Source organism: Callospermophilus lateralis, chromosome 19 (genome assembly GCF_048772815.1).
Source record: "Callospermophilus lateralis isolate mCalLat2 chromosome 19, mCalLat2.hap1, whole genome shotgun sequence".
Classification (NCBI taxonomy): Eukaryota; Metazoa; Chordata; class Mammalia; order Rodentia; family Sciuridae; genus Callospermophilus; species Callospermophilus lateralis.
In genome coordinates, this window is record NC_135323.1 from 27,438,377 (window position 1) to 27,450,207 (window position 11,831).

The 11,831-nt window shown below is 55.3% G+C and overlaps 1 protein-coding gene across 2 annotated transcripts; it reads left to right on the top strand.

Moving 5' to 3' along the window:
- The first annotated feature begins 2,412 nt into the window (after positions 1–2,412).
- Abhd11 (abhydrolase domain containing 11) lies at positions 2,413–4,724 on the top strand. Of its 2 annotated transcripts, XM_076839987.2 has the most exons (6): positions 2,413–2,535; positions 2,701–2,836; positions 3,439–3,612; positions 3,766–3,936; positions 4,044–4,225; positions 4,437–4,724. In XM_076839987.2, exons 1-6 carry the CDS (start codon positions 2,414–2,416, stop codon positions 4,567–4,569), a joined length of 918 nt encoding a protein of 305 aa, XP_076696102.2. In that variant the 5' UTR covers position 2,413; the 3' UTR covers positions 4,570–4,724. The 2 variants fall into 2 exon arrangements, with proteins under 2 accessions (XP_076696102.2, XP_076696103.2); XM_076839988.2 differs by lacking the exon at positions 3,439–3,612.
- The last annotated feature ends 7,107 nt before the right edge of the window (positions 4,725–11,831 follow it).

The window sequence follows — 11,831 nt, forward strand, 5'->3', positions numbered from 1 at the left end:
CTTTGGCCCTTGGTCCCCAACCACAATGGCAGTGACGAAATACAGCAGCATTGCACTAGGGTCAGTGGAGGGCAGATTCCAGGAAGGAATCCGGACTGGGCCACCCACTGGCTGAGTGACCCACTGGCTGGGTGACATGGAGCTGGGTCAGTTTGCCTCCTCCCTTTCCTTGGGGTATGGATGCCCCAGGAAGGCTGGGATCACCAGGAACAAGCATGTGAAAATGTACTCTCTACCCTACTGGCCTGACACTCCCGCCTGAGAGAAGGAGACCCTCACCAACCCACAGCAGGCCTGCAATAAACTGGGGAGGGAGGGTGGGCAGCCGTGGGCCTTCCTCAACAGCAGCGGGTCCTTCACAGGCAGCTGCCACCCGCCCACCACTTTCTCTGGAATGTTCACACGGAAACCTCAAACCTACAGGTTTTTCTGCTTACCAGGCCCAACCTTGACCAGCTGGGTGACAGGGCTGGGCTGGGGGCTAGGGACTGAGTACAGGCCTCAAGGCGGCGGTGTCCCCAACTCCCAGCTCTTTGGCTCCAGAGCAGGAGGTCAAAGGTCATGGAACAGGCTCAGGTTACAAGGCTAGACAGTAGGGAGGGGGTAGTGTTTGCAAACACCTTTGAAATACTGCCTTTCTGAACCAGTAGCCTCCATTTCCTGCTTCCCCAGCTCTAGAAAAGCACCCTTGGATGACCCCTCCCAGGCCTAGGACCAGCCCCATCCAGGGCTCAGGTGTCCCCATCACACCCCTAATAAACTAAGCTGGCAGCAAAAGAGCACGCCACCTGGTGTTCCAGAGTCCCCAGTGACCCCAGGGCCCTCCTCAGATTAGAACAGAACACCTGCTGAGAGCCCCAGGCAAGGAGAGGACACCTGGGAGTGAGAACACAATTTACTGCCCAAAGGAGGTGGAGGAGCGCAGGTGTGCCACTGGGGGCCCAGGGGGTCATGGTCTGGAGGGAGCAATGGCCTGGCTACCTACTGAAGCTCCGCGTAAGCACTTGCAGGTGCTCTTGAACCCCTTGATGATCATTCAGCAAAATTACTATTACACCTTGGACACAGGAAACTGGCCTAGGGCAGACACAGGAAAGGCCAGCTCTAGAGGACTGTGCAGGAGTTTGACAAATGCTTTGAGGACACGGGGTAGAAAAGATTCATCTCAACTCAGGAAATCTGGGAAGAATTGAGGAGGAGGTGGCAGTTATCCTGGGCCCTGAAAAGATGGGCAGGATTCTGGAAGGCCAACATAGCCCCAGAAAAGGGAATTCGGGAAGGATCTCACTGGGGGAGCCTGAGATGCTTTGATTTAAACTCCTAACTTTAAGGACAGAGAGTTCCTGAAGGCTTCTAAGCAGAAGGACCCCTTGATGACACCAACTGGGAAAGAAAAAAATCAAAAGCAGCTACTCTTGAAAGTGTTAAAGGATGGACTGCAGGGGAGGCCAGCTGAGACCTGAAGCAACCTAGCCCAAACTGGGAGAGACCAGGACAGCTGGCTGGGGTTCCCAAACGAAGTGGTTTCCATGCAAGATGAGCTAAGTTCTGAGGGTGGAAAGATGAAGATTGCCTGTCACTCTGCTGCTAAATAAATGGCAGGGTGCCGATCTGTCCAGCAAATGATCGCAATAGTGCAAACATCTGGCTGGGATTTGACCCTAGTCTCGGCCCTGACTCGCATCAGGAAAGGGACCAGACCGAAATTCTGGTAGTTTCTTGCACAAGTCTTTTACCCTCTCTGCGCTTCAATTTTCTCGTCTGTGAAGAGCCCACAGGGGTTGAAGGTGATCTCTAGAGCTCCTCCTAGCTCTTTCTAGAGGGGACTTCACGACGCATAAAGTGCTCCCGTACCGTCGAACCCTAGCTGTGGAGCATGGCGCCACCAAGCTGGCGCCTCTCACCCCCGCGCCGGCGGCACAGAAAGAATGGCACCCACCCAGTGCGGTGCGTGAGGACAGATGAAGAGGCCAGTGGGGGGCCGGGCGCCGGCCAAGCCTCTCAGGCTTGCTAAGGACCCGCCCCGCGGCCGCGCAAACTCGCGCTCTGAACTGGGGCGGTGTGCAGCGGCGCGGACCGGATTCCCAGATCGCTGTGCCACCTGCGTAGAGCAGCGCACGACGGGGCGGGGCGGGGCGGGGCGGAGCCAGAGTCTCGGATGGCTCCGCCCAGGGCGTGGCCAGGGGCACGGCCGAGCGCAGCCTGCCGAGATTACGTAGAGACGCACGGAGCGGAGCCAGGGGGCGGACTGGTCTCTGGGATTACGTAAGGGGACACAACCAGGGGGCGGGGACTCCATGAACTCTTTGCGGGCGAGGAGAGGGGCGGGGCTCCAGACAGAAATGGGCAGGGCTCTGTGCGAAGGCGGGAGGCGGAGCGTGGGCAGGCCGTCCCCTGCGAGGTGAGTGCCGGCATGCTCTGCTGGGCCCGAGCCTGCAGGCTTCCCCGTGGAGCGCTCGGTCCCTCAACTCCCAGCTTCTCGAGGGTGCCCGTCATACGCAGCAGCAGCAACGGCCAAAGGGAGGGCAAGCCGAGGTCAGTCAAGGGCACTGGGAAGTGGTGCCCTCTGCTCCTCCTCCCGCCCAGCCCGGATGGCCTTAACGGCCCCTCCTCCCCTTGGGCCCACCCCCTCCCCCGCCTCTCCTTCGGCAACTCTTCCCCCCTCTCCCAACTCAGACCCTCCCCCCATCGTCCCCGCAGGCCGCTACCGCTGTCCTACAGGCTTCTGGACGGGGAGACGACCCTCCCGGCTATAGTCCTTCTGCATGGGCTTTTCGGCAGCAAAACCAACTTCAACTCCATTGCCAAGGCTTTGGCCCAGCAGACAGGCCGGAGGGTGGGCTTCCGGGTGGGGCGGGGCCTAGGAGTGGGGCGGGGCCAGTCCCTAACCCTCACTTTGGGGGCCCTGGTTGAGGAGTGGCAGTTTTCTGGACACAGTAACCCTGAAGCAGAAATGGAAGAAGTCCTTCCAAGGATGAGTTTGCTGTTCCGGCGAACCCAGGCCTTGGAGGGACTCCCCATTCCTATTCCCTCATGCTGCCACCTGTCCATCCTTCGTTCATGTTTTAGATCTCCACTAGCCTGCTCCACACTGAGCTAAGACCAACACCCTCCCTTTGAAAGTCCCTGCTTGTTCACCAGGGACGGCAGGGAGTTCACCACCTCTTAACGTTCCTCTGTTGGAAATTCTTGGAGTCTCCTTCTGGACTTGTTCCGGGGCTATACCTAGCCAGTCCATTCCTTCAGAGACGTGGTCACACCCCTTGGGCCTTCTCTTTTCTAGCAGGGCGTCCCCAGTTCTCCATCTGGACCTCTTGGGTCTGGGCACTGGGCACTCTCACAATCTGAGCCCTTCCCCCTCCTCAAGGTCTGTCCCCAGACTCACCCACCTTGATCTGCAGTCCCTATTGGGATACCTGTGCTGCCCCATCTCCCCAGGTGCTGACAGTAGATGCTCGGAACCATGGTGACAGCCCCCACAGCCCAGATGTGAGCTACGAGGCCATGTGCCAGGACCTGCAGAGCCTCCTGCCCCAGCTGGGCCTGGCACCTTGTGCCCTCATTGGCCACAGTATGGGAGGAAAGACAGCCATGCTACTAGCACTCCAGAGGGTGAGCCGCCCCTGTCTGGGGCTACCTCCCTCCAACTTAGACCTTAGATGCCCAACAGATGACCCGGGACTCATAAGCCTTATAGGGCCAAGTTTGGGCTCCAGGAACTGGGCCTGCTCTGAGACTGGTCCTCAGTGCAATCATCTCCCACAGCCAGAGCTGGTGGAGCGGCTGATCGCAGTGGACATCAGCCCAGTGAAGACCACAGGCACCTCAAAGTTTGCGACCTACGTGGCTGCCATGAAGTCCATAGACATCCCAGATAAGATGCCCCGCTCCCAGGCTCGAAAACTGGCTGATAAGCAACTCAGCCATGCCGTCCAGGTAATCCACCCAAGCTCCCTGATGGTACTGAGACTAGGACCTGTCAAGGGCAGAGTGGTGGCCTCACAGGGAGCCACCCACCTGCACTCAACTTTAGACCCCCACAGGACATGGCCATGCGGCAGTTCCTGCTCACCAACCTGGTGGAGGTAGATGGGCACTTCCAATGGAGAGTGAACTTGGATGCCCTAGCTGAGCACTTGGATGAGATTATGAACTTCCCACCACAACAGGAACCCTATTCTGGGCCAACTCTCTTCCTCCTTGGTGGAAATTCCCATTATGTGTGGTAAGCCAGCCCCGGCTACAGGAGGGCCATACCTTACTCCCTTAGCCCCCAAGCCTGGGGAGGACTGGGGTGTGGGCACAGGGTACCTGAGAGCCTGGAAACCACTGGGCATGTGGACTCAGGTGACTCTCCCTCTCTCCCCACTCTACCCCTGCTTGTCCCTTTCTGTCCCCATTTACTCCTTCTCAATGGCTGCCTCTGTGATGCCCAGTCCCAGTCACCACCCTGAGATTAGACGACTCTTTCCTGGCGCCCGGATACAGACAGTGCCTAACGCCAACCACTGGGTTCATGCTGACCGCCCCCAAGACTTCATGGCTGCTGTCCAAAGCTTCTTGGTCTAAGAGGTGCTGCCTGCAAGAGGAGCAGGAGGTCCCAGGCTTCGTGTCCTTGCAGCCTGTTCATGTTGCCACACAGGACTCGGGCGCGTACTGAGAGGGCATGGGGATGTGCAGTGGCCAGGCCTCCAGGTTTAATGAATAAAGACAATTCTCCAAAATCCCTCGACGAGTTCTCACCACCAGCGCCCCAGTCGGGCCCAGGGGCTCCTGGCAGCACCAGGGACCCCATGGGCACCCTGAGCATCCCTGGCTTCTCTCTGCAGCTGACTCTGGACCTGCTGCCTCACCAGCTGCTGCATGTCCTCCTGGGGCAGGAGAGCAGGTTCAGGGCTGGTGCTGGACCGGGCTCCCCACACCGCCCAGGCCCAGCTGGTATCCCCAACCTACCTCCCAGGCTTCCACCTCCTGCCTCAGCCTCAGTTTCTCCTCCAAGACCTCCAGCAGCTGGGCCTCCACCGCTCGCAGCCTGGCCTTGCATGTGTCCAACTCGGCCTCCACTGCCCGCTTCCTGCAGGTCGCAGTGACCGCAGCCTGAGGCTCTGGGCCCTGGCGGTGGGCAAATGTGACCACAGCCCCAGCCTTAGCCACACTGTGGGTGTTCTAGTGGCTTTTCTCCAGGATCGCCTGACACCCTGCCCCTGCCTAAGGCTTGAGCTCTGTCCCTGCCCACTCAGCAGGGGCCCTGAGTGTGGCCCTCTCCCCACCCACTCCAGTCCCCACAGCTGTCCTCACTTGGCGATGGCTTCATCCCGCTCCTGCAGGACCTGGTCCAGGGAAGGCTCTGTCTGGATGGCCCCCAGTGCTCCAGCCGCTGGAGATTCTAGGCTCTGTTGGAGGGGACAGAGGAGGGGACTGTGATCTGGGGCTCCGCTAAATGAGGTGTCCCACCCTGGAATTTTCTGCCCTGGCCTTGACCCTGATGCTGGTGTCAGGAGGGGAGGAAGCTGAGGTGCCCTGTACCGGCTTCAAGCACCCTGGCCTGTGGCTGCTGGGAAGTAGAGCATGGACCCGAGAGGGCGGCAGGTGACACTGCTGCTTGGCCTCAGGGCCAGCAGAATGGGCAGGGTGTTTGAGCCCCCAGAGACGGGAGTCCTCACCCCCTCCTCAGGAAAGGAGAAAGTAAGTGGGTTCAGGACACTTACCCCTTGAGAGCCCTGGACAGAAAGAGTGGCCGGGTGACGGGGACTCTTGTCAGCAGGGTGGGGCAAGGAAAGGACATGGCCCTTGCCCTCCCTTCCAGGCAAGGCACTCCCTGGCAGGCGGGCCCCAGCGGGCAGGCCCCAGCAGGCGGGCCCAGGGCAAGGAGCATAGGGCCCCTCCCTCCTGTCCTGCATCCTGCCCAGTGCCTCTGCCAGTGCCTTCCTGCCCAGTCACAGGCCTCCCTTCTACTGCCTCTTGTGATGACAGGGTCAGCAAGTTGCTGCAGCCCCCCCTCCCCACCCCCATGAAGGGCCTGTCACCTTGACACCTGGAATGGCATCATCCCCACACAGCTCTGATCTCACCTCACAGGAAATAAGGAAAAAAGTTTATTTGTGGCAGACTTCTCCAGACTAACAATCCCTTGATATATTGCTGAGGCTGACTGTGGATTTGCAATCCTCCTGCCTTGGCCTCCTGAGTCAATGGGATTTCAGATGGCACCCAGCCCTCTAGACAACTTGACTGTCCCTCCTCCTTCCATGGCAGGCAGCAACTGCATTGCTACACTCTAGAGAGCAGGTCTCAGGACCCCACATCACCTTCAGTGACAGTCTCTCTCCAGGGGCACATTGAGTGACAAAACTCAAGGAGACTCGTCCCCACTGAGAGGCCTTTGCAGTAAGATTGTGTCTTGGGGATTGTGTTTCCGACTCAGCCCAAGCAATAAATGCTTCCTCTAAAACCCTCTGTGACTCCTGATCTCTGGTCCTGCCCAGTGAGGGTTGCTTCAATGGCCAGTCTCAGTGATTTTTGTGATTGGACCCCAGGTCAAGAGGTGGGCTTGGGCTGTACCCTGAGTATGGCTCTGCCATGAGCATACAGGCCCTGCTCCCAGGGTGCTCCAGGGCTAGGAAGGATGAAGCTCAGGCATGGTGGTAAGAGGGTGGCAGTGGTCCCCAGGTGGGAGCAAAGAGACAGCCCCTCAGACCCATCAGCCACGGATTCCTGAGGTCTGTCCAAGATGAATCTTGCAGGCTGTCTGTCAGAGCCAGGACAAGGGCTAACACTAACATTTAAACTTTTTATTTTGAAACAATGTCAAATTGCTGTTTGATGTTAAAAAAAAAAAAAGCTTTTGCAGTTAAATATTCTATTATGGTATCAAACATTATGCCTGATTGTACATCTTGCTGGTCTCCCTCAATCAAGAACAATTTGCAGCCTATGAGTTTCATGACCTTGACATTTTTGTAGTTTGCAGGGAAGTTATTTTGTAGATAGTCCTTCATTGGTCTTGCTCTGATCCTCCCTCTGATTGGACCACTGTTGTGCGTTTAATGAATGCTGCGTTCTATCCAACTTCGACTAGAAACATGACTGGGGGTATTAATGTGTGTCTGTTGATTAAGAAGCATGAAAAAGTGGCTCACGCCTGAAATCCCAGTGGCTTGGAAAGTTGAGGCCAGAGGATTGTGAGTTCAAAGCCAGTCTCAGCTACTCAGTGAGACCCTGTCTTTAAATAAAGTATATAAAAAAAAGGGTGGGGATGTGGCTCAGTGGTTAAGTGTCCCTGGGTTCAATCCCTGGTACCAAAAAAAACTAAGCTGGGCATGGTGGCGCATGCCTATGATCTCAGCAGCTCAGGAGGCTGAGGCAGAAGGATCACAAGTTTGAGGTAAGCCTCTGCAACTTAGTGAGGCCTGAAACCACTTAGCAAGATGCTGTCTCAAAATAAAATATAAAAAGGGTCAGGGATGTGGCTCAGTATTTAAGCACCCCTGAGTTCAGTCCCTCGTACCAAAAACAGACGGAAAGAAATGAACAAGTACATATATTATAAGAACTGCTATGGAGAAAATTTTGATGGAGAGGGAAGGAATGGGAAAGGACCATTTTACATAATTCTGCAGTTACCCTAAGGATATCCCAAATATTCACATACCTAAATGTAAAACAGCTACCTTGATCATGCTCAGGATTTGGGATCTCATTGTCAGTAAGTGACGGCATCAATGACGGGTTCAAAAGCACTGTGTTTCCAAGCAAAAATGACAATGATGGGTTGAGACAACTGTCAAGGGTCCCGGAGGAGGCGCTTGGGATGAGACCTGATTCTTTCAATGTCAAGGGGAGGCAGAAATTCAAGGGAAGAGTTTGGAAAAATCTTTCACAAACCAGGAGAGTGGGAAAGCTTTGTTTCTACATAAAATTCTCCTTTGAAATATAGGACTTTAAATATTTAAATTTTCAATATTTTAACCACTCATCCTAAGTAGGGATTCAATTATTCATCTCCATCTCTAAACGTTTAAATTAAAATATGAGGCCAATTCTCTTTTAATCTCCTCATTAGGAAAAGGAAGAGAGAGATTTATATTCAAGCATAGAGCGAATTTCATCCCAAAGTGCTGTCTCAACTGCCTGCATCCCCCGAGTCCTGCTCCCCATAATGGCTTGGCCGGGGCCTCGGGTGGAGGCAGATGGTGGCTCCGGACTAATGGTGGACTGGGGTCAGGGAGAACAAAAGTGGAAGTCAGCTGCCTCTTGGACAGGGGACTGGACTCTGTGCTCAAAACAGCTGGGATTTGCTGGGCTGGTGGTTTATAAATGCTGTCACCCAATCCTTCAGGTCCTTGTCTGTGGGTGTCTCCCTGAACCTCATTGTCCTCATCTGTAAAATGGGTCTAGTAGGGTGGCCTCCCTGAAAGGGTCACAGTAATGGTTAAATAAGACCCCCACACTGTGACCAGTGCTTTGTACCATAAATAAGTCAGGACCAGGAAAGGAGCCCAAGAGAATAGACCTGCAGGATCCAAGAAAGCAACGACAGCACAACCTTAACATCAACAGCAACCCCCCCCGCACACACACACACACACACACACACACACATACACGCACGCACACGCGTGCAAACACCAGCCACGAAGGGTCAGTTGCCCTTCCTGTTCTCCTCACGACTTTGCCCCAGAAATGTCTGTTCCTGAATCTTTCACAAGTTTCCTGCTCCAGACCTCCAGTCCCTGTACTTCCCCAGCACTGGCTTGTCATTGTCACAGCGTTTTCTCCCATCAGCCGGAGGGCTTCTGGATGAGGTGGTGACCTCATCCCAGCCCCAGCACACAGGTGCAAAGCAGGAGCCGCAGGGAGGAGGCAACACCGGCCTTGTCCAGCAGGTGGCAGCAGCCCCCAACATCAGGATCCCAACAGCCTTGGGCTCACCCAGGCCCAAGCCTGGGATGGAAACTTCAAACTGCGCCCAGGGCCTTGGAGAGCCCCTAAAGTCCCAGCCAGGGCTCTTTTATGGGAACACTGCTCATTCAAATGTGCAAATTTTTAACAATACATCTGCAAAAACTGGGAATCAGTGAAATATGACCAGGTTCCTGCCCTTCAGTTCCTGAGTCTAAGGAGGGGACAGATACTGTCCACGCCTGACGGTTAATGCTGTCATTAGGTCTTCATGGGACATGCAGAAGGAGCCCAAACTCATCCTTCTGCTCTCACAGAGGAATGATTGGAGGAGGTGATGTCTAGGGGGAAGGGCTAGGGGTCACAGCCACATGCATGGGGGAGGAAGGACACAGGCTTGGGACACTGACATTGTAAAACCCAAGAGGATGCGTGCCATGGGTTGTAGGGACTGCAGTGGGTGGGCACTGCACGCAACTGCTCATGGCGGTAAGGCTGGGCCAGGCCACAGAGGACATGGCAAGTCACATTGATGTACCAGGACCTCCTATTGCCCAGGCAATAAGGAAACCTCACTGCCCAGAACAAATGGGCGTGGACAGCCAGGAGTGGTGGTGCATACTGGGAACCCCAGTGACTCAGGGGTCCGAGGCAGAGGATGATGAAGAGCATGGGCAACTGAGAGAGACCCTGCCTCAAAATAAAAAATTGTTGGAAGGCAGAGGGTGAAGCTCACTTCCACCCCAGTTCCAAACACACAAGTGGGAGGCGGAAACAGAAGCCGGTATTGGGGCTTACAGCTGCCCCCTTTGCTGCAGTGGGAACAGGACATCGAAGAACAGACAGCGGGGGGACGGGGGTGTGGCATGGGGACTGGTCCCCAGGGGGAATGAGCCCCCCTCTCACAATCCCTGCCTTGGTTACCCCCTGGAGTACCCTTCCCCATCCCCCACAGGCCACTTCCAGTCCAAATACCCCCACCCCCACTCCACGGAGTGCCCCAGATTCCAGGAGGTCAGCTGCCCTGGGGGACCCATGGCATCTTTCACACAGGGTCTAACTCAGTCCAGGCCCTTTTTCTGGCTCCTCTGTCTCCATCCATCCATTGTCTGTCAGGAAACATTCCAGGTGAAGCATTCTTACACACACACACACACACACACTCAAACACATGCACAAACACACACGCACACATGAACATACGCACACACGCACTCCCTGGACAGTGGCCTATAACTTCCACCTCCACCTGAGCAAGACTATTCCTGACTCCGAGCCTCCAGCCCCTGCTGGGACCCCGCATGGGCCATCCGGGCGACCCCCCTGCACGTGGAAGCAGACTCCTCGAACACCAGATGTCCCAGTCTGAAGTCACCTCCTTCCCATTCATTCCAGAGGCTAATCCTGTTGGCGCCACCTTTCCCAGGTACCCGGAATATGACTGTTTCTCACCACCATCACCGCCATGGCCCTGGGCCAGCCCTGTCACGTGGAGCCTAGCGGGTGCCCCTGCTTCTGCCCTCAACCCCCATCTGTCCCTTTTCAACCCAGAGCCAGGCTGAAAGTCAAGAAAAGGTTACATCCCTCCACTCCTTCTGGGCTTGTCCTTGCCCCCTGTAGTCCAGCGAGGACCAGGCCTCCTGGCTTCCTGGTCCTTACCCAGGTGTGCCAGGCTAGCTCAGTCCTCACAGGAGCTGTTCCCTCCACCCAAAGTGCTCCTCCTGAAACACCTACATGGCTCACTCCTACCTCCTTCTCTCATTTCCGCACACGCCACCTCCTCAGCAAGGGCCTACCAGACCATCAAATTTAAACTTGGATTCCCCTCCCCAGCCCCAGCAGTCTCTACTCTTTGTTTCCTACTTTATCTTCCCTATAGCACATTATCGTCACAGTGATGTTATAGACCAAGGACTCCACGAGGCCAAGGACTATTTGTCTGGCTTGTTTTCTGCCCTATCCCCAGAATCTAGAGTAGCCAGCACAGAGTAGATGCTCAATAAATACCTTTCAAAGAAAGGAATGTGAATCTAACCCACAAGGCTCCGCCTTCTCTACACAGTAAAGTTTAGCATTCAAGGCCTGCCTCCCTGGCCTTGTGTGCCACCTATGCCCACTCTGGCTCACTTAGTACCACAGCAGACCCTTGAAGTGCTTCAAGAGCATGCCCACTCCCCCCTGCCCCTGCTCTTTTCTTTCTTTCTTTTTTGGTAGCAGGGATTTAACCCTGGGGTGCATGCCACTGAGCCACATCCCCAGCCTTTTAATCTTTTTATTTTGAGACAGGGTCTCATTAAGTTGCTTCAGTTCTCACTAAATTGCTGAGACTGGCCTCAAATTTGCAATCCTCCTGCCTCAGCCTGCCTCATTTCTGGGATTACAGGTGTGCACCACCACACCCAACTTCCTGTGTCTTTCTTTTGTCCAGGATGCTGCGACCTCACTCCCTCATCCTACTCAATGTCAGTTGTCTAGGTCACAATCCTCACTGGCAGTCACCCTCTGGGAAGGGACTCCGGCTCCCTCTCATATTAGAACCAGATCTGGGTGCCCCACTTCACCAGGACCACCCTCAGTACAGAGCAGGGGCCCTGGCATATGGCTTCCCACGTGGTGTTTGATGAATGAATGAATAAAGTATAAGGTTTATATCAGAAAACCAGAGTTTAGGGTGAAGGGCTCCCACCCCTTTCTTTATTCATCTTTGATGCTACCATTTCATGTGTCTCAATGACTGACGCTGGGTGACCCCGGGGCTCTCTGAGGCCAGGAACTGTCTCCACTTCCCAGACAGCCAGACTGGTCTCTAGGAAAGCTCAGTGGACCAGGAGCCAGGCAGCCTCCCCTGCCACTTGTTCCTCATAACCCTGGGCAAGGTCCTCTAGCAGGTGGGTCCTCATTTTTCATCAGTCACATGGGGTGCTCCGGAC

Coding starts and splice junctions, on each gene's coding strand:
- Abhd11 (XM_076839987.2), top strand. CDS start 2,414: ATGCTCTGCTGGGCCCGAGCCTGCAGGCTTCCCCGTGGAGCGCTCGGT. Junction 2,837..3,438: donor CCCAGCAGACAGGCCGGAGG/GTGGGCTTCCGG, acceptor CCATCTCCCCAG/GTGCTGACAGTAGATGCTCG. Junction 3,613..3,765: donor TGCTACTAGCACTCCAGAGG/GTGAGCCGCCCC, acceptor CATCTCCCACAG/CCAGAGCTGGTGGAGCGGCT.